Raw genomic sequence first — 22,099 nt, forward strand, 5'->3', positions numbered from 1 at the left:
TGAGTAAATCCATTGTTTCGTCCAGTGTAAAAACTGATTTTAGTGAAGCCTTTGATGAAGTAGGACCGAGTGAAAGGTGTAAAGGCAACGTGGTTTTCATGACACAAGTTCTAAGCAGTCAGAAATCCGCTGAGTAGCGCTAGAGATCGCGTTCTCTTACAACATTTGTTTTCTCACTCTTAAATCTTTGTACTGGTTTGGTTCATTTCCGTGATCATTTCTGTTAGTCTTTTTATACCGGAATTCTGGTAGAATCACTGATTGTTATCACTCAGCTAATTACCACTGTTGTGAAAATAGTTACAAAACAGAAAAAGTAATCTATTCATCTCAAAAAAGTGACAAATATCCTTTTTAAATATTTTTTAGCCGCAATCTAACTTGGCGAGATGTCCAGCACCTGATAGCTAGAAGCTCCAAGCCCCTGGATCCTCCGAGCGTGAAAAGTTCTACGGCCCGAAGGCGTCGCACACCTTCCTGGAAAACCAACGCAGCCAATCTTCGGGGTACATTTTTAACAATTTACAATTAATTTTGTTAGAAAGCTGTTTATCCTTGCATTGTAAAACTTAACAGGTCTTCTTGACTTCCACTACAATTAAACAACAACAGTGACACATTTTACGGGCCTGTTACAATTGACTAGGATACAGTGAACTCTACTGAGCACTAATTAAAAAAGAAATGCAACAAATTTTGATAAATTCCACCATATTACTTAAGTAGTTAATTACATTTTTCTATTTTTCTGTCTTGAAAAAGAACATGCTGATAATTTCGGAAATCGGAGCAGTGCAAATAGAGTGAAAGTATGCACGCATTAATTTTTAAAATAAGAGCACTTTTCTTAAAAAGGAAATGCGTGTGTTTGACATGAAACCTTGACAACTTTCTATTTCAATTTTCTGCACAAGAGTAAAATCAAAGGCTGCTAAGGGCTTTTGGATTTTTGATCTGTGTAGCTACTATTATTACAATTTGTCAGCGAAAAACTCGGCCTGCTAGTCAGTTGTCTATTTTGCAATTGGTAGATCTACTGCATAAATTTTTATATTGTTTTAGAGTATTCCATAATTTTGCTTCTTTTTTAATTTTAGTGAGTCAGTATTATGGATTTGGACTGATGGACGCTAACATGTTGGTTGAATACGCAAAGAATTGGACTTCCGTTCCTGAGCAGCTGACTTGTGAAGTCGAGCTCTATGTCTCCTAGTAGGTGCACTTGGATTCTAACAAATCGGGCTGAGACTTCGCTCGCTGTTTCTTCTCTGTTTGCAATTCTTTCTAGATCTCCGCATTGAAAAAACAGACAGAATAGAGAGGTCGTGAAGAATCTTCTCTTGTCCACCTGGACTTTCCTGAAATTTGACGTTTTCAGCGATGTTTGAAGGTTTATATTAATAAATCAACTAATTACAGTCAAAATACTCAGCTTGTGCCGCCTAGAACTCCGGAATAGTTTTGATTAACGGTGAACGGATTGCATTATTCGTTTCAAACATTCAAATTCAATTTGAATATTGTAAATCATCCAACCGTTAACACGTGAAAATTGGTTAATTTTTGACAGGTTCACGTGTTCACGTGTTTACGGTTGGATGATATTACAAAAAAAGTTAAAAATGAAAATATGATAGAATATGATAGAAAACTACATTTAAACTGACTGACCAGGCCCGTAACCAGGATTTTGCATGGGGGGTGCGTATGAGCGCCGCAGGCGCAATGACGTAGGGGGGTCTGGGGGGTATCCTCCCCCAGGAAATTTTGAAAAAATAGGTTATCTGAGACAGCATTTCGTGCATTTTGAAGACAGTTTGTTAGGAAAAAAGGCTGGAAAAAGTGAAGGTAACAACGACAATAATTCTGGTACATTTTTAAATTTAACTCATATTTTGTTGAAACAGGACCTTGAAAACGTAATTTACAATTTATTTAGCTAACGATGATGGCAGTACATAGAAGGAAGACAGGAAAAAGATAGGTTTCTTCATTTCAGTGTCAAATGGTAATTTTAAAAAATGAGCCAGAGTCGGTTTGTTGATCTTTTAGCACTGTGGTAAGCTCCAACCTTCTTGGGTGCTTCCGAGCCCGCCTGGGAATATTAACGGAATTTCGGTTCGGCTATGAAGGACATTAGGTAGAATGTATCCTTGAAATTAACCTAGAATCACACAATTTGGTCCAAAATATACCACACGAATCTCAGAACTGGTGGACCTTCAACCCAAAGGACCATGTTGAATGTAAATAGTTGAAGTACAGAAATGCCATTTCCGTTTACTTATTTATTTAATATTTTTTTCACAACGAGCGGACTTCCAAGGCTAAATTCGTTGACGGTAAGATCGTTAATCGTTTCTACGAATGGACAGAGGTACAACAGTGTCCCTATAGGCACGCCGACCAACTAGAACAACACTGGTACACGACTAGGGTTACAAATCAGCCAAAATCTTTGCCTGTTTAGGAAAAAATTAATCTGTTTGAAATAACTTATGCAACGAACTGAATGACCTTAGAAAGAGACACTCATCTTGGATTATTATTGAGCTAGAATCAGTGAAATGAGCGATATGTGACAAAACTGGACCCGGCCCTTAATTAACATATAATACTCTGCCTTTCTTGAAGCTCTGCTTGGCCGCAAATTCCTTGGAGTGGACAATTACCGATTTCCTTGAATGTAAATGAACAAAGCTGCGGTATCCGATACCTAGAACACGTACAAGTACAAGTCGATCTTACATTTCCTCGCCGAGGATACCTGGAGATGAGTTCAGTTTCACCGAGTAAAACCCATTCTCGACTCCTGTACCCGCGAGCGTTTGACAGCCTCGCTGGCTTAAAAAACTTCACAAACTGGACGGTGACTAGCTTACATTACTGGGGAGAAAACCCTGTTGGAACCTGGAATCTAATTATACGAAACACGAAGCCATGGAGAAAAAACAGGAATGGTAATTTGCTATCTTTTTAACCCGTTTTTAACCTTTTTTCTTTTTCCTTACTCCTTTGGTCGCATAACCTAATCTTTCGACCATATTTTTTTTTTCAATGGGGCAGCATTCTTTTTTCTGCCCGGTCTTCAAAAAGAAATATTTCAAAGTTGAGAGCCTGCAAAGGTAAATTAATCATGATTTGTTTCTTTTGTGACTTTTTTATGTCTAGTCCTCGGTCAGCCCAGGTCAGATAGTCGAGCCGTGGGAAAGTCAAAAAGAGCAAAATCAGCACCAACGAAAGGTACGCAATTTTAAAAATTGAATTAAGTGTCTGTGGAGAGAGTTTTAATTTATTACAGAGCAACACACAACTTGGGTTACATTGCAAAACATCAGAGCTATTGCAAAACCATATGGATTGTATGCTCCTGAATATGGGTGTTGTAGTTCAGGTAAATCAATCTCCTAGTAGCTTTTGACAGTTGGTCTTTGGTTGTCCATTTAGCAAATGTTGTTACAACGGCGCCCAGTGTTTACACCTAATCGTGGTACAGCGACCTATCAGGCGAGTTTGGTCATGCCATAGCCTTTGTATTCTGGCGAGACTCAGTCAAGCCGAAATACCCATGGAGAGACTAAACGAGCCTGATCTGCCGCCGAAGCGTACTTATATTCAGTGGCGGAACCAGACCTACAACTGAGGGGGCCCTTTTTTGTGTGTACACCCAAAACATTTTTGGCGGGGGGCATCATTAAAAAAAATGTCTTTTTCTAAAAATCAGGAAGGGGCCCAGACCCCTCCCCAAGATCCTCCACTGCGATTAGGTATTTCCCGTACCGAAATTCGGCCAAAAATCCGGCGACATCAGGTCAGTGACTTGATACGGCAGGAAATCAGAACAGACTTCTGGTTTGCTTATTGCAAATTTGGGTACGGTAAACCCACACATTGCGGATTAAGTACGAATTATTTTGTGCGTTCTTTACGCAGTTGATGGAAGATATTCACATTGGTCCTCATGGTCTCAGTGTAACGCCACATGTGGTAGTGGAACTCAACAGCGTAGTCGTTCATGTACTAATCCGCCGCCTCCACACCGTGGAACACAATGCAAAGGACCTGCTCAACAAACACAAATATGTACCTCCGTGTGCCCAACACCAGGTAAACGTCTTACAGTTCACCAGCCATAAATACAATGCTTTTCACAGTTGTCAATCCTAAACTTCCAATTTGGTTAAACACCCCTTGAATGTAATGTGTTTTTGGCACACAGAAAGGCTCGTTTGCAAAACCTGTCTATGTTGGAGGAAAAAATTTTTAGAAGCCGATATTGCGTAGCCCCATTACAAAGGAAATTTATTTAATGTCACTGAGAAGTTTAGACAGAGCCTGGAAAACAGTTTTGCCATTCAATTTTTCTATCTTCATTCCTTATTTTCCCGTTTTTTCACTCATCCATAGCAACTGTAACAGGAAATAGCGATAGTTTGAAAGCTTCATAAACCGCGGTACACTAGTGCGCATGAATCTAAAGATAGATCGACATAGATTGAGTGGAGTCACAAGGACTTTCTCTCTTAGCTTCAAGTTTCTTGTCGCGCATCATAAACAAAAGATAAAAGCTGAATAAAACATCTCTTCACACGAGGCAACTTTTTAAGTCCCGCGTTGTCCCACAGCTAAATGCGACTTTCATCATCATCCACAAGGAGAGCTATTAAACATAACTATTACAAAGTTTTGAATTAATTATAATTTAGTCACAATTAAATAACTATATTATAACTATAGATTAATGAATTAAAATATAATTATCAATTAATTATAACTCTAACAAATTTTCAAAAATAATACGACTTTTTTAATTTTCACAAACATTTTTCGACGATAATACGCTAGATAAATTTCGAGAATTAAAAGATGCGCGTGCGCGTGCAGCTATAGGGAAAGTGTCAAATTGATGTGTTTGACCTGTTGATTGAGGTCAGGCTTTTCCCAGTTGATGGTACTTGGTACTTGGTAGGTGCAGAGTCTAAGATCTTGAAGCAGTCTAAGTTACAAGAGGTACGGCACGACTATGAAGCCTGCAAATACTTATAAACGTGAGAAGATCTGTCCGATGACAACCCGGGGGGGGGGGACTCCCATATAAAAGGGACGGGGATGCTCGTCGTCTCGCTTAGGGTATAAATTTCGGACTTTGGGTCTCACTTAGGGTGTTCTGGGCAAAATGGCAATATTTTTAGCCGTCAGGGTCTCGTTTAGGGTTGCACACGAAGAAATATACAAAAATAAATTCTGTTTTCAGAATTTTGGTATCTTTTAGGGGTGTAAAATAGCTTGAACCACGCCCAGATTGGTCTCTTTTAGGGGTTCATTTCAAAATTTCCGACGAGCATCCCCGTCTCTTTAATATGGGAGGCCCCCCCCCCCCCGGGGGATGACAAGTGCTTGTGCACGCGCGTGGAGAAATGTCGGCTTGTTTCGCCAACTCTAACTCTAACTCTAACAAAGTTTTGAAAACGAGAAAAACGATCCAATTGACAAGAGTAACGTTCCTATTCTCAGGCATTCCTATTAATGGTGGATACTCGCCGTGGTCTTACTGGTCGCGGTGTAGCAAGTCCTGTGATGGAGGATCTCAGCATCGCTCTCGTTCTTGCACCAATCCACCGCCTGCAAACGATGGAAAAGACTGCAGCAGACTGGGACAAGCTACAGAATCACGGAAATGTAACACAAAAAGGTGTCCAGGTAAATTCTTTATAAAGCTTATGTGGAAAACAACAGAACGATGATTACAATTAATTAATTTTAATTTAAGAGTAATATTTTGGTCAACTTTAATACACAATTTTTGTAGCACGCTACCTTCTTTTTATTTCGCGTCTTCTCGTCTCAGTTGATGGTGGTTACTCGAAGTGGAGCCGCTGGGATGCGTGTAGCAAGTCATGTGATGAAGGATATCAGCGCCGCTATCGTTCATGCACCAATCCCCCGCCAGCACACGGAGGACAAAGCTGCTGGAGACTGGGACAAAGTACAGAATCACGACAGTGTAATACGCATAAATGCCCAGGTAAACGTTTTGTCACCTTTTTCTCTCAGTATGTGAAAACTTCTGAAGATAACAAGGATCATTTCTTCTTTTATTTAGAAAAGCGTATGAATAGCTCATGAATCACAAGAAACAATTATTATTATTATTATTATTATTATTATTATTGTTTTCATTAATTCATGATAAACATTATTATTAAGCACAAACGAGAGCTTTTGGAGATGACAGCCGTCCACTCTCCCATGAATCCAAGCCGTTTGTTTGAGTTGTACATGCTATCTCTGGCTTTTCGTTCTGAACTTTTCCATAGCGGTTGCCCATCATAACTCATTACTAACAATAAGTAGGTCAGAATATTTACAGCCTGGGTGTATATGAAATAACTCACTCTATAATAATCAGTTATGCTTGTTATTGTCCAAATCACAGGTCATTTATTTTACTTGAAATTGATCCTGTACGGAACCAAAGAAGATCCTCTGACAAACAACCGTCATGTCGATAGAAGGATGAAGAACACGGAGAAAGTTCAAATTGATCAACGAAGGAGAGGTCAGTCAGTATGATATAAATATACTAGTGCTGCATAAGTGTTGATATACTTCGCAGAAAGTTTCCAGTCTCATTTGTTACTATTTCGAGTGTGATCTGTGATTATATTGCGAGTGCTTTTATTATTAACTGCGCTGCGCAGTTCTTGCTCTGCACGGGGTTTATTATTATTATTAACTGCGCTGCGCAGTTCTTGCTCTGCACGGGGTTTATTATTATTATTTTTCGTTTTGTCGGTGACCTGTCCCAAACCTCCACTCGCTCGTGCTTAATGTCACGCGATGTTTAGAAGCTACAAATCAGTAACAAATGGAAAAAAATTCTTTCTTTTTGTCTTTACAAAAAATGTTTAGTGTGAAATATACAATTTTGAAGCGTTTTACTCGTGGAAAATACTAAATTTCCACGCTTTTAAAGAGAAATATAATTCAGCGGGCAAAAATCTGTGAATAAATACCATTACGTTAGTGTAAAAGAATGTGCTGACATGACAAGTTTCACTTTCGATCGGCTAGACCTCGAGTCACGTAATGTTTTAAAGCTATTATAAGCTACCTTTCAAATCTTTGCGAATCCTTTGGTCTTTACTAAACAAATTTATTGCAAAGTATTTCTCTTTTAAGGGTAATCTATTTTTTGGCTGTGTCATTGAAAGGATTTTAGAGATATGAAGAAAAATTCCCTTCACAAACATGCCCTGTACCGCTAACGTCATTCGGTATGCTGGGGAAATACCTTCTGTGCTATAAACAGCTTCAGCGTCCGCGCGTGGGAATTCGGCCAGAATTTGCATATAAGAAAAATTATTAATCGCGGCTAGAACAAGTCAACCATGAAATGTCACACAAAGTTTGTCAGACGCTGCATTTTTACAACCGCCTATTGTAATACGAAAACCGAAACAGGGTCAAATAAATTTTGAACAGTTGAAGAGGTTCAAAAATAGTACCAACTTTATAGAAACTGCGAAAAATTGTCATTGGGCCAGTTTTCAGTTTTATGCAAATAAGGAATACTGTCGAAATTCTCGCGGATGCTTACGTTCCTGGCGTGATTGCGTGAAGCCAGTCGTTCTTATGAACTGATCTTGCAGACCCAGGGGCAGTAGTTGTAAACTTTCGCCTGAAAAATCCCGTCGTCCCGATAAGCGATTTTTTGGTTTCACGGATCAGGATCGTGGGAATTAAATTTGGCCAGCATATAAGAAAAATGGATGGAACTAGTCAACCATGAAATGTCACACAATGTGTTTTCTTACCATTTTGTTTGTCAGTCGCAACATTATTAGATGCAGGCAAAGGGGATAAGGGGGGGGGGGTGCATTTTTTGTTCCCCCCACATGGCTCCCCTAAAGTGCTCACGAGACCAGCGCAGTTGTAAGCTCTAAGAGCTCTTGTTTTTTTTAGTTTTGTCGGTGACCAGACGCAGACCTCCACTCGGTCGAGGTTATGTCACGCGATGTTTAGAAGCTATAAATCAGTAACAAATGGAAACAAATGGTTATTCTTTGTCTTTACAAAGAATGTTTAGTGTGAAATATTCGAATTTGAAGCCTTTGGTTCATGGAAAATACTGAATTTCCACGCTTACAAAGAGAAATATAATTCAGCGGGCCAGAATCTGTGACAAAATACCATTACGTTGGTGTAAAAGAATGTGCTGACATAACAAGTTTCCCTTTCGATCGGCTAGACCTCGAGTCACGTAATTTTTGAAAGCTATTTATATCAGCTAGCTTTCAACTCTTTGCGAATCCTTTGGTCTTTATATAAAATGGAAAAAGAATTCTGACTTATTTTTTGTCTTTACAAAGAATGTTTAGTGTTATATATTCGATTTTGGAGCGTTTGTGCTAAAAACGGCTTCATCGTCCGCACGTGGGAATTCGGCCAGAATTTGCATATAAGAAAAATTCTTAATCGCGGCTGGAACAAGTCAACCATGAAATGTCACTCAAAGTTTGTCAGATGCTGAATTTTTACAACCGCCTATTGTAGCACGAAAACCGAAAGAGGGGCAAAATTTTGAACTGTTAAAGAGGTTCAAAAATAATACTAACAGTATAGAAACTGCGAAACATAGTCATTGGGCCGGTTTTTATTTTTTTGCAAATGAGGAATACTGTCGAAATTCTCACGGATACTTACGTTCCTGGCGTGAAGCCAGACGTACTTATGAATTGATCTTCCAGACCCAGGGGCAGTTGTTGTAAACTTTCGCCCGAAAAATCGCGGCGTCCCGATAAGCGAATTTTTTGATTTCACGGATCAGGATTGTGGGAATTAAATTTGGCCAGCATTAGCATATAAGAAAAATATTTAATTGCGGATGGAAGTATTCAACCATGAAATGTCACACAAGGTGTTTTATTACCATTTCGTTCGTCAGTCGCAACATTGTTTGACGCAGGTAAAGGGGATAACGGGTGGGAGGGGAGCGCATTTTTTGTCCCCTACCCACATGGCTCCCCTAGAGTGGTCACGTGACCAGCGCAGTTGTAAGCTCTAAGAGCTCTTGTTATTATTAACTGCGCTGCGCAGTTCTTGCTCTGCACGGGGTTTATTATTATTAACTGCGCTGCGCAGTTCTTGCTCTGCACGGGGTTTATTATTATTATTTTTCGTTTTGTCGGTGACCAGACCCAGACCTCCAAGCTTGAAGTCACGCGATGTTTAAAAGCTACAAATCAGTAACAAATGGAAAAATTTTCTCTTTTTTTGTCTTTACAAAGAATGTTTAGTGTGAACTATTCGATTTTGAAGCGTTTGATTCATGGAAAATACTAAATTTCCACGCTTTCAAAGAGAAATATAATTCAGCGGGTCAGAATCTGTGAAAAAATAGCATTACGTTGGTGTAAAAGAATGTGCTGACATGACAAGTTTCACTTCCGATCGGCTAGACCTCGAGTCACGTAATTTTTTAAAGCTATTATCAGCTAGCTTTCAAATCTTTGCAAATCCTTTGGTCTTTACATAAACATAAAACATAAAATATTCGATTTTGAAGCGTTTGACTCGTGGATAATACTAAATTTCCACGCTTTCAAAGAGAAATATAATTCAGCGGACCAGAATCTGTAAATAAATACCATTACGTTGGTGTCAAAGAAGCTTTCAAAGAGAAATATAATTCAGCGGGTCAGAATCTGTGAAAAAATAGCATTACGTTGGTGTAAAAGAATGTGCTGACATGACAAGTTTCACTTCCGATCGGCTAGACCTCGAGTCTCGTAATTTTTTAAAGCTATTATCAGCTAGCTTTCAAATCTTTGCAAATCCTTTGGTCTTTACATAAAATGGAAAAAGAATTCTGACTTTTTGTCTTTTCAAAGAATTTCTAGTGTTATATATTCGATTTTGAAGCGTTTGACTCGTGGATAATACTAAATTTCCACGCTTTCAAAGAGAAATATAATTCAGCGGACCAGAATCTGTAAATAAATACCATTACGTTGGTGTCAAAGAATGTGCTGACATGACAAGTTTCACTTTCCATCGGCTAGACCTCGAGTCACGTAATGTTTTTAAGCTATTATCTGCTACCTTTCAAATCTTTGCAAATCGTTTGGTCTTTACAAAACAAATTTATTGCGAAGTATTTCTCTTTTAAGGATAATCTAGTTTTTTGGCTGTGTCTTTGAAAGGATTTTAGAGATATGAATAAACATTCCCTTCACAAACATGCCCTGACTTGTACCGCTTACGTCATTCGGTATGCTAGGGAAATACCCGCTGTGCTAAAAACTGCTTCAGCGTCCGCGCGTGGGAATTCGGCCAGAATTTGCATATAAGAGAATTTATTAATCGCGGCTGGAACAAGTCAGCCATGAAATGTCACACAAAGTTTGTCAGTCGCTGCATTTTTACAACCGCCTATTGTAATACGAGCACCGAGAGAGGGGCAAAATTCTGAACTGTTAAAGATGTTCAAAAATAACACTAACAGTATAGAAACTGCGAAACATTGTTATTGGGCCAGTTTTCAGTTTAATGCAAATAGGGAATACTGTCGAAATTCTTACGGATACTTACGTTACCGGCGTGAAGCCAGATGTACCAATCAATTGTAAAGTTCATCCTCGGAGACCCAGGGGCAGTTTTGGTAAACTTTCGCCCCAAAAATCTCGTCGTCCCGATAAGCGATTTTTTGGTTTCACGGATCAGGATCGTGGGAATTAAATTTGGCCAGCTTTAGCATAATAGAAAACTATTTGATTGCGGATGGAACTAGTCAACCATGAAATGTCACACAAGGTGTTTTCTTACCATTTTGCTTGTCAGTCGCAACATTGTTTGACGCAAATAAAGGGGATATAAGGGGGTGGGAGTGCATTTTTTATTCTCCCCGCATGGCTACCCCTAGGATGGTCACGTGACCAGCGCAGTTTTAAGCTCTAAGAGCTTCTTGTTATTTTTCGTTTTGTCGGTGACCTGTACCAAACCTCCACTCGGTCAGGCTCATGTCACGCGATGTTTAGAAGCTACAAATCAGTAACAAATTCTTATTTTTTGTCTTTACAAAGAATGTTTAGTGTGAGATATTCGATTTTGAAGCGTTTTATTCAAAGGAAATTCTAAATTTTCATGCGTCGAAAGAAAAATATATTTCAGCGGGCCAGAATCTGTGAATAAATACCATTTCGTTGGTGTAAAAGAATGTGCTGACATGACAAGTTGCACTTTCGATCGGCTAGACCTCGAGTCACGTAATTTTTCAAAGCTATTATCAGCTACCTTTCAAATCTTTGCGAATCCATTAATCTTTACTTACAAAATTCAGTGTGAAGTATTTTGAAGCGTTTGAATCGAAGAAAATACTAAAATTTCACGCTTTAAATAAATAAGCTTTAGCGGGCAAGAATTTACATTTATTTACATTACGTTTGTGTCCTTTTTTTTTTTTTTTTTTTACGTTTGTGTCCTGGAATGTGCTGGCGTTAACAAATTTTTACTTTCACAAGACACTGATCGGCGAGAATCACGCAATGCTCTGAAAGGTTTAAATCTGCTACAAACGGAAACTAAACAAATCCCTGGTCTAAACTTAGCATGTTAAATGTGAAATATTCGACTTTTTAGCGTTATTTATTTTTGGAGCTGTGTCATCTATAGGATTTCTGAAATCTGATGGAAAACCACTGAGACAAACATGCCCTGACTTGCAAGGGTTACGTCATTGGTAAATTAATTCCCCGGGGAATTCCCATTCAGCAAAACACAGGTCTAGTGCTCTTCTCAAATTTGATTTAATTATTTGCTCCAATATTCCATTTTCGGAGCTGGTTATTCAATCTTTAAACGGTAATTCAAGACAACACTGGATGCTGATTTAAAAGATTTTTTTGTTTCACGGATCAGGATCGTGGGAATTAAATTTGGCCACCATTAGCATATAAGAAAAATGTTTAATTTCGGATGGAACTAGTCAACCATGAAATGTCACGCAAGGTGTTTTGTTACCATCTTGTTTGTCAGTCGCAACATTGTTCGACGCAGGTAAAGGGGATAAGGGGAGGGGGGTGCATTTTTTGTTTCCCCCACATGGCTCCCCTAAAGTGCTCACGAGACCAGCGCAGTTGTAAGCTCTAAGAGCTCTTGTTTTTTTTAGTTTTGTCGGTGACCAGACCCAGACCTCCACTCGGTCGATCTCGAAGTCACGCGAAGTTTAGAAGCTACAAATCAGTAACAAATGGAAAATTTTTTCTAATTTTTGTCTTTACAAAGAATGTTTTGTGTGAGATGTTCGACTTTAAAGCATTTGACTCATGGAAAATACTAAATTTCCACGCTTTCAAAGAGAAATATAATTCAGTGGGCCAGAATCTGTAAATAAATGCCATTGCGTTGGTGTCAAAGAATGTGCTGACATGACAAGTTTCACTTTCGATCGGCTAGACCTCGAGTCACGTAATGTTTTAAAGCTATTATAAGCTACCTTTCAAATCTTTGCGAATCCTTTGGTCTTTACTAAACAAATTTATTGCGTAATCTATTTTTTGGCTGTGTCATTGAAGGATTTTAGAGATATGAAGAAAAATTCCCTTCACAAACATGCCCTGTACCGCTTACGTCATTCGGTATGCTAGGGAAATTACCCTCTGTGCTAAAAACAGCTTCAGCGTCCGCGCGTGGGAATTCGGCCAAAATTTGCATATATGAAAAATTATTAATCGTGGCTGGAACAAGTCAACCATGAAATGTCACACAAAGTTTGTCAGTCGCTGCATTTTTACAACCGCCTATTGTAATACGAAAACCAAAATAGGGGCAAAAATAATACTAACAGTATAGAAACTACAAAACATTGTCATTGGGTCAGTTTTCAAAGAGAAATATAATTCAGTGGGCCAGAATCTGTAAATAAATGCCATTACGTTGGTGTCAAAGAATGTGCTGACATGACAAGTTTCACTTTCGATCGGCTAGACCTCGAGTCACGTAATGTTTTAAAGCTATTATAAGCTACCTTTCAAATCTTTGCGAATCCTTTGGTCTTTACTAAACAAATTTATTGCGTAATCTATTTTTTGGCTGTGTCATTGAAGGATTTTAGAGATATGAAGAAAAATTCCCTTCACAAACATGCCCTGTACCGCTTACGTCATTCGGTATGCTAGGGAAATTACCCTCTGTGCTAAAAACAGCTTCAGCGTCCGCGCGTGGGAATTCGGCCAGAATTTGCATATATGAAAAATTATTAATCGCGGCTGGAACAAGTCAACCATGAAATGTCACACAAAGTTTGTCAGTCGCTGCATTTTTACAACCGCCTATTGTAATACGAAAACCAAAATAGGGGCAAAAATAATACTAACAGTATAGACACTACAAAACATTGTCATTGGGTCAGTTTTCAAAGAGAAATATAATTCAGTGGGCCAGAATCTGTAAATAAATGCCATTACGTTGGTGTCGAAGAATGTGCTGACATGACAAGTTTCACTTTCGATCGGCTCGAGTCACGTAATTTTTCAAAGCTATCCAGCCTCCTTTGAAATCTTTGCGAATCCTTTGGTCTTTACTTAAAGACTGTGAAGTATTTTGAAGCGTTTGAATCAAAGAAAATACTAAAATTTGATGCTTTAGCGGGCAAGAATTTACATTTATTTACATTACGTCTGTGTCCTGGAATGTGCTGGCGTTAGCAAATTTCTACTTTCACAAGGCACCGATCGGCAAGAATCACGCAATGCTCTGAAAGCTTAACTGCTACAAATGGAAACTAACCTAGCATGTTAAGTGTAAAATGTTCGACTTTTTAGCTTTACGTATTTTTGGAGCTGTGTCGTCTACGGATTTCTGAAATCTGAAGGAAGACCACTGAGACAAACATGCCCTGACTTGCAAGGCTTACGTCATTGGTAAATTAATTCCCCGGGGAATTCCCATTCAGCAAAACACAGGTCTAGTTTTTTCTCAAATTTGATTTAATTATTTGCTCCAATATTTCATTTTCGGAGCTGGTTGTTCAATCTTTAAACGGTAATTCAAGACAACACTGGATGCTGATTTAAAAGATTTTTTTGTTTCACGGATCAGGATCGTGGGAATTAAATTTGGCCACCATTAGCATATAAGAAAAATATTTAATTTCGGATGGGGGATAAGGGGATAATGGGGGGGGGTGCATTTTTTGTTCCCCCCCCCCCCACATGGCTCCCCTAAAGTGCTCACGAGACCAGCGCAGTTGTAAGCTCTAAGAGCTCTTGTTTGATAAAGGTTAACTCCCTGAAGGAATTTAGAGGGTCTTAGAGCGAAAACCAACCTCGTTCCCAGGGTCTGGGGGCGGGGAGAGAGACCCTGGGAACGAAGTTGAGCGAAAACGTGCATTCACAAGCACTTCACTTCACTGAACCCATGTCACTCAGACTGTCAGTGATGTGCACATGTGTGGCGGCCTCCTTGTCATTGGTCTTGAGTCTCCCCATTTTCCCTTTTCATGCATTGCTTGAGAGACTGGGAAGATCGCCTTTGAAATAACTAATTAACCGCTGACCTTTACCATTGTCGGAATAGTTCCCTAGTGTCCCTAGTGGCAATTATAACAATTAAAGATTAAAGATAGAATATCAGGATTAAATCACTGTCGGGGAAAAAATTCATCTTCAGTATTTTGACATCAATTACGTCAGGAATTTTAGATTCGCAGTGAGGCGTTGAACGAGCATCGAAAAAAACCGGTTGAAATAAGATGTTTTAGAGATACTCTAGATGAGTAAAATTAATTTATGACAACGTTGCACCATGGAAAGAAGTAACAGATAACTTTTGTATGCATCCACTTTCAAATACGCAGTTGTAATTTCCAAGAAAATACAGGTAGATAAGATTCTCCATACAGAATAACTTGTGGAATAAATTTGATAATGCGATTTTCACGGGAAATTTCAATTCCCTGAGCGAGTACATTTTCACTAACTGTCAAATGTAGAATCACGTAAAGGTGCACTGCTCAAGGGTAGGGGTAGGCTTATCCTGGCTCAAACGTAAGTCGTGAAGCCAGGCGTGTGTTTCATGACGTCTTTTTCATAACAGCCATACGGCATCCAAATGTACTAGAAAACCTAGAAATTGTTTTACCTGATGATAAACAGGCCATTTCATCCGGCTATTTATTGGACCACGTTTTTCTGATCATTAGTTTTTAATTTATCTCTGGTGTATTAATAAAACATGTGAAATTGTCGCTTATTACCGGGGGGGGGAGGGGTACTCCCTATAATGACCTATACTGGGAAGCTCCGCCCGAAAGGGGTACTTTTTTCATGCTTCAGGTATATAAAAGGGTAGGGATTTCACAAGTTTAGGTATATGAAAGTGTAGGGATATCTTTCCTGTATATGAAAGGGGTACCTTTTTGTAGTAAAAGGTGTACGAAAGGGGTGCTTTTTCTGTCAAAATGGTATATAAAAGGGTAAGGGTTGGACCTCGGGGCGGAGCCTCCCCGTACAAGACGTATTTGAGTAGCCCCTCGGGCTTATTACGCATTAATTTTGGGCAATGCGATTACTTTATGGCACATTAGAGAGCCGTAAAAACACTCATCAATAAGATTTCCTTACTGTTCTCAGATATTCCTATTCATGGAGGTTACTCGCATTGGAGTTACTGGCATTCTTGCAACAAACCATGTGGAGGAGGAACTCAGCACCGCTATCGTTATTGCACCAATCCCCCACCAGCAAACAAAGGAAGAGATTGCAGCGCACTGGGACCAGCTACAGAATCAAGGAGATGTAACACACATCATTGTCCAGGTAAAGTTTTTTTTTAACGTAAAAAGGCTTAAAATTAAAAGAGGTAAGAACTGCAGAGGGAGATATTCATTAGTTCAGTACTTTATGATAGAAATTTTATGGAAGCGAAACCGAAGGCGAGAAAACAACTCACTGCAAAGAACTAGAAATTAAGATTTCAGAATTATTAGAATGTGTATTGTAAATAGTTGAAATAGTTCTCTTTTGTTTGTGATTGCTACTCGCGTACGCTGGATCACATCAACGCACAATGTAACCGTTATGTTTCCTTTGCAATTTAAATCGCTCATTCCAATTTTAAACGCTTCTCAGCTTTAATTTATTCAATTTCTTTATAACATATTTTGCTTTTCATTTAAACGACTGTATCATAAAACCGTTTACTGTAAATAGTTTTGCGCCACAGATAATTATCACAGAAGTTGTTAATAAAGAATTGTTATTAAAAAAAAATAAAAAAAGACAAATGAGTTACAGCAAGGTTCCCAAAATTAATTCACATTCTTCGAGCCGTCCATATCCAATCAGAAGCCGAGGACAGCTTCCAGTTGGCTTCAGACTAGATCAAAACTGCGCGAGAAATATAAATACATTAATTAAAAGTGGTTACACTTTTGAGCTCCTTGCTGTAATGTTCCGAAAAACTTCATTCAGTTTTGATTGAGGTTAGCGATCTGTTTGCTTTTCACGTCTCGTCCTAGTTGATGGTGGTTACTCGCTATGGTCCGCTTGGTCTTCGTGTAGCCATTCATGTAATGGAGGAACTCAGGGACGCCATCGTTTCTGCACCAATCCCCCACCAGCACACAGAGGACGAGACTGCAGGAGACTGGGACGTGCTACAGAATCACGGAGTTGTAACACGCAAAGTTGTCCAGGTAATGAGGTTGTTATCTTGGCAAAAATCGGTGCTTGATATAATATCTGTTGCACTCAAGCTCCATAAGGTAGGGGTGGGGTTACCCTGGTTCAAAAGTCAGTCGTGAGGCAAGGCGTATGCTTCATGACGTCTTTTTCATAACAGCTATACGACAACCAAATGTACTAGAAAACCTAGAAAAGGCTATACCTGATAATAAGCAGGCCATTTGATCCGGCTATTTATTGAACCACGTTTTCCTGATCACTAGTTTTTAATTTATCCCTGGCGAATCAATAAAACTTCTGAAATTGTCGCTTATTACGCATTAATTTTAGGCAATATGATTACCTTAGGTCATTTTAGAGAGAACAAGCATGTACCGCTGAAGTCAGGCCTTTGAATTAATCGAAAAAAAATTAACGCAAGAAAATCTAAATTCTCGAACGCTCTACCTGTCTCTTGTCAAGAAAGGGTTAGAAAATCAGTATGAATTATAATGCCTCATATATGGGTAGGAACCCAATAGCAGTTGGCATGTTGGGGTAAATAATTTTATCTTTACTTTAACGTCTCGATCTTCTCACGCTCGATACCGTACTAGTCACTGTTTTAAATTTCATCCCGAGTTCACACAAAGCAAATGCACTTGTATTTGTGAATAATTTACTGAATGTATAAAGAAAATCTTATTGACGGTGGTTCACTACCTCTCTTTCAAATTCCTACCTTCTTGATTATCTCTGGTTCCAGAGCTTCATTATAAGGAATACTCCACTAAATACCTCATTTGGTTCCTTTCAGTAATAGCGACTAACACGTCTTGTCAGAATATTGAGAGTGACGCAAACTGTACATCTTGGGAACGCTTCTGCAAAGATACATATGTTTGGCACAACTGTCCGAAGACATGTGGAACATGTCCAGGTTCGTCTACTCTAGCTTTCCCCGTTCATTTTGTCCAACTAGTAATTATAAGTCTTACATAATAAAACATCTTTAAAACTATGTATTTTATTTTTAATATTCAACTTTTAATAACAGTTTAATATTTAACTTTTTAATATTTACAATGGGTTTACCGCATTTATTCGATTAAGCGCCCAACCTCGAATAAGCGCCCACCTGGAATAAGCGCCCACCTTGTATGAAGGAAAAGTTAATAAGCGCCCATCCTCGAATAAGCGCCCACCCCCCTAAAAAACTGAAGTGCACAAGAGGAGTATGAGATTGAGACGGATAATTAACTAAGTCCTACTAAGAGACTACCCCGACGACCGAGTTTTCTTAGTATTTTACAGAAACTTTCAATGAACAGTTAAAATTTCAGCTTTGGTAGATCTTCAAGTTTTGTTATTATATATTGATTTCTTGCAATCTAAACGTATAGTACACTACTTGCTAAAAGTGGTGATAAGCGCCCAGCCTCGAATAAGCGCCCACTCTCAAGGTCCAAAAATACGGTAACCCGGAATACGGTAACCCGGAATCTAAACCTCATTCCCAGGGCTTTTCCCTTGGTAATTTGGAACGGGCGAGAAAAGAACTGTTCGAAATTACCAAGGGAAAAGCCCTGGGTACGAGATTGCTGGAATCTTTTAGTGCCGTGTACATCACATTGTTGCAGTTATAAAGACATGCAGCAACAGCAAAAATCACCTTGTTCCAAATCGGACTATAATACTTTGTATCAGTCAATCATTTATTCTGCTTATTTTTATCTATTAGTGGATGGAAGATATTCGCAGTGGACTTTGTGGTCTCCCTGTAGCGTCACATGTGGTGCTGGTACTCAACAACGAACACGTTCGTGCAACAATCCCCCGCCTGCAAACGGAGGAGCATCGTGCAGAGGACCTGCTCAAGAAACACAGAAATGCCGTGCCCCTACAATGTGCCCACGGCCGACTGGTAAAAGTTTTAGAGATTTTGATCCAGAAATAGCAAAAATTATGCCAGATGTACTGATCATTCCGTGGGAGGCGCGGTGGCCTAATCGTTAGCGCGCTCGACTACGAGTCGGGTTTGAGTCCTGGCCGGGGCACTGCGTTGTGTTCTTGGGAAAGACACTTTACTCTCACATTGCCTCACTCCACCCAGGTGTATAAATGAGTACCAGTGAATTTACTGCTGGAGGGTAACCCTGCGATGGACTAGCATCTCATTCAGGGGGGAGTAGAAATACTCCTAGTCGGTTAAAATATAATGCTACGGAAACCGGGGATAAGCTCCGGCTGTATGGGCCACTTGGCTCGGACACAGACTTTACCTTACTGATCATTCCAAACCTTCAACTATAGGCGCGCAGTACCGATTAGCAAAGATATCTGTAATCTAAAAATAACTCAAGGTTCTGCGGCTCACTTTCTCTTAAGACGGGACTAAACGTGAATTTTAGCGAAATTTTAATAAGTTTAAAGAGGGGTTAGAAGAAAGAAAATTATTTTTGGAACACCCCGCGCAGACAGTTGACCCCCACGCAAGGGCACCACAGGTTGTTAGAGGACTGTTTGGTGTCCACCTACTAATTTCTAACTTCAAATATAATAACTACGTCAGATCTTCAATATTTCCTATTTCTCTAAAGTTTACAAATTCTTTGAGAAAAACTGTCTCCTCTCAAACATCACCAAAAATTTACAAAACACCCCCAAACATAGATTTATGGGATGAGCATGGGGTTTTTGCATAGCTTGAAACGCGAACGAGATATTTCCAGTAAATTAAGCGGCGAAAAAAATGCCTTTACGTGCGTAGTTTAGTACCACCTTAATCCGTCATCTCTTGACCACGTACAGGTTTATTTAATTACTCAGCTTCCTTCTTGATTTTTTTTTTCAATTGTAGTGACCCAAACTCAGTCTTGTCAAAATGCTGCCGATGACGTGCGCTGCAATCTTTGGAAAGATTTCTGTAATACAGATAAAGACCTCCAACGCGATTGCGCGAAGACTTGTGGAAAATGCAAAGGTTCGTTATCTGCACCTTTCCCGTTTGTATTGCTGGCCTACTAGCAGCTCACCTCTTAATTTCTTGGACACAAATACATTCTGCAAGTGGAATTGAATTAATTAACAGTTTAGAAAACGAAGTGAGATATGAAGCCCTAACTTCGCGTTACCCTAGCTGCAGAAATCTGGCTGGAATTACTTGATTCGACTACGTTGCATACACAGGGGAGTGGGGAGGGGTAAAATACACCATATGGAGCAAGGGAACGTGTTATTTCTATCTTGACCACGTGCTTTTGGCAGCTTGTTAAAGAACACGCATCAGCCATGGCAGGTTTAATTACTCAGCTTCCTTTTTTTTTGTAGTGACCCAAACTCAGTCTTGTCAAAATGCTGCAGATGACGGGCTTTGCAATCTTTGGAAAGATTTCTGTAATACAGATAAAGACCTCCAACGCGATTGCGCGAAGACGTGTGGAAAATGCAAAGGTTCGTTATCTGCACCTTTCCTGACTATTTTGATTTAGTTATGGCCCATATGCGGAACATTGCCAAAAGTTCTTTTTTTCTATTGGACCATCGCGAGAGTACATGACGTGACAATGTAAGTTCCCACGGGCAAAAAAAATGTATAACCTTCCACTGCAGAAAACTATATAACTCTCTGACGCAACAAAACTGTATAGGGAGAATCCATGCTTTCTCGTTTGATAGCGCTGAAACACCGCAAACTTCGATCAGCAACGGTAATACCACTACCCATAATATTTCTCAGCTTTATCGTGTACGCATTTACGCTTGTAGGACAACCTTTCTTGTAAAGGTTTATTGTAATATTGTTTAGTTGAATTTTACGCTCGTTCTCATTGGTTGTTCCTCGATCACGTGGTAATGGCTTTAATAGTTTCAGTTAAATGTGGTCCGCGTAGTCTTAGGATACTAGTAATGCAGCCAGTGTAAAACTAGTTACTTTTGTTACTAAGTACTTCACTCTCGCTCGAATCTACGATGTTACTTGAAATAGTCTTGTCTGGCCTGCTAGCACCTCACCTCTTTCTTGTTGTCTGATAGACGCCCTGGAATCATGAATACATTCTCTAACTGCAGTTAATGAACTGTTTGGAAAACGAAGAGAGTTATATAATTATGAAGTCCTAGTTTCGCATTACCCTAGCTGCAGATGATCTGGCTGGTATTACCTGTACGACTGCTCGATTTAAATTCGTCCCGCCTCATTTTCCTCGCTCACCCGCGTTATTCACTCTCCCATAAACACCGAAAGCCTCTTTCTTCGACAATTTTTATAAGGTATTTCTCGAGAAAAATCAATCTTGTTCAACTTGGGATTATTTTCTCAGCAAAACATATATTGTTTTCATTTTTGGGTTAAAATCTAGATGAGGCAAGTGCCTCGTCTTGCCTCTTGCTAGTTACGGCCCTGATGTCATGTTTAAATGTTACCAATTAATATAGTAATATATACGGAATTATATTTATTATTTTTCTCAATTTATTTCAGTTTGCAAGAATTCTCTGAGCGATAGTTACTGCAACAGTCAGCCAGACGGCTGCTCCAATGCAATATTCAAAGCCTATTGCAAGAAGACTTGTGGCGTGTGCTGAGTTTTATAATGAACGCTAAAAATTTACTAATCAGGGTCACAAAGGAGTTAAGGGCTCCAGGAATCTGGGGGCCCCGTGAAAACAGAGCTTCGGGCTCTGGTAGAAGCATTCCCAGGGCTCCAAGGCTCTGGGCACCCATGAAAACAATGCTCCGGGCTCTGGTAGAAACACTCCCAGGGCTCCACGGTCTGTAGCAAAACCATTTTTGGGAACCAAGCAGCATATTGATGGCCGATGGGGCTGCAGGCCCCGTGGTGAAAATTTAAGGGCTCCTGGACTAAGTCCCCCCCCCCCCCCCCATTGTGGCCCTGACTAGTAATATTGCTTTCCTAAATTTACCAAAACGATTCTGTGGCTTCTTGATAGCGTTATTATGTATTTGTTAGTCAATCAATCAATATCTTAATTAATTTGTAAGATCGTTTAAGCTAAAAGTAAAAAAAAGTAAGGTAATCAAAAGAAAGTATAAGTTTCATTTTACAAATTTAATTTCACACAATACTAATCGAAATGATTGTGTTTTTTTAATATATGAAAAAAGCATGCAGAGAGAGTTGAAGTTGTATTGATAGCCCTTATACTAGCAAACAACTGCAAAAACAGTTGAGACAATGTTAGACTACCTTCAAGTTTTAAGCATCAAATATGTGTATTATTCGGTTGTTGCATCTTAAGGGGGGTCCTTCTTAACTACCAATTTGTTGCTAAGAAAGATTTCTGACCATCAAATTTTGGAAACCGAACCTCCTATGGATGAGATTTTTGCTCAACTTAGTTCTATTGAAGAGCCCTTCAAAAGTTTCAAAACACGGCCATATTTGACAAGTCACATGACCAGAATAGAAAAA

At 39.3% G+C, this 22,099-nt stretch overlaps 1 protein-coding gene across 3 annotated transcripts in view; it reads left to right on the plus strand.

The window, feature by feature from the left end:
* LOC144639494 (uncharacterized) overlaps window positions 1-21,885 on the plus strand; it is a 41,684-nt gene extending 19,799 nt beyond the window's left edge. For 2 of the 3 annotated variants that reach the window (XM_078498790.1, XM_078498788.1), the window contains exons 9-22: window positions 370-506; window positions 1,098-1,212; window positions 2,635-2,960; window positions 3,172-3,243; window positions 3,934-4,107; window positions 5,515-5,700; window positions 5,849-6,025; window positions 6,437-6,559; window positions 15,633-15,818; window positions 16,520-16,696; window positions 17,482-17,604; window positions 18,406-18,588; window positions 19,525-19,647; window positions 21,148-21,885. In XM_078498790.1, coding sequence (XP_078354916.1) covers window positions 370-506; window positions 1,098-1,212; window positions 2,635-2,960; window positions 3,172-3,243; window positions 3,934-4,107; window positions 5,515-5,700; window positions 5,849-6,025; window positions 6,437-6,559; window positions 15,633-15,818; window positions 16,520-16,696; window positions 17,482-17,604; window positions 18,406-18,588; window positions 19,525-19,647; window positions 21,148-21,251 — 2,206 coding nt within the window. In that variant the 3' untranslated portion in view covers window positions 21,252-21,885. Of the gene's footprint in view, window positions 1-369; window positions 507-1,097; window positions 1,213-2,634; window positions 2,961-3,171; window positions 3,244-3,933; window positions 4,108-5,514; window positions 5,701-5,848; window positions 6,026-6,436; window positions 6,560-15,632; window positions 15,819-16,519; window positions 16,697-17,481; window positions 17,605-18,405; window positions 18,589-19,524; window positions 19,648-19,994; window positions 20,118-21,147 lie in introns of all 3 variants that reach the window. The other variant, XM_078498789.1, reaches the window with a different exon arrangement.
* Window positions 21,886-22,099: the final 214 nt, after the last annotated feature.

This window comes from Oculina patagonica, unplaced genomic scaffold (assembly GCF_052425735.1).
Source record: "Oculina patagonica isolate OP01 unplaced genomic scaffold, crgOcupat unplaced10, whole genome shotgun sequence".
Lineage (NCBI taxonomy): Eukaryota > Metazoa > Cnidaria > Anthozoa > Scleractinia > Oculinidae > Oculina > Oculina patagonica.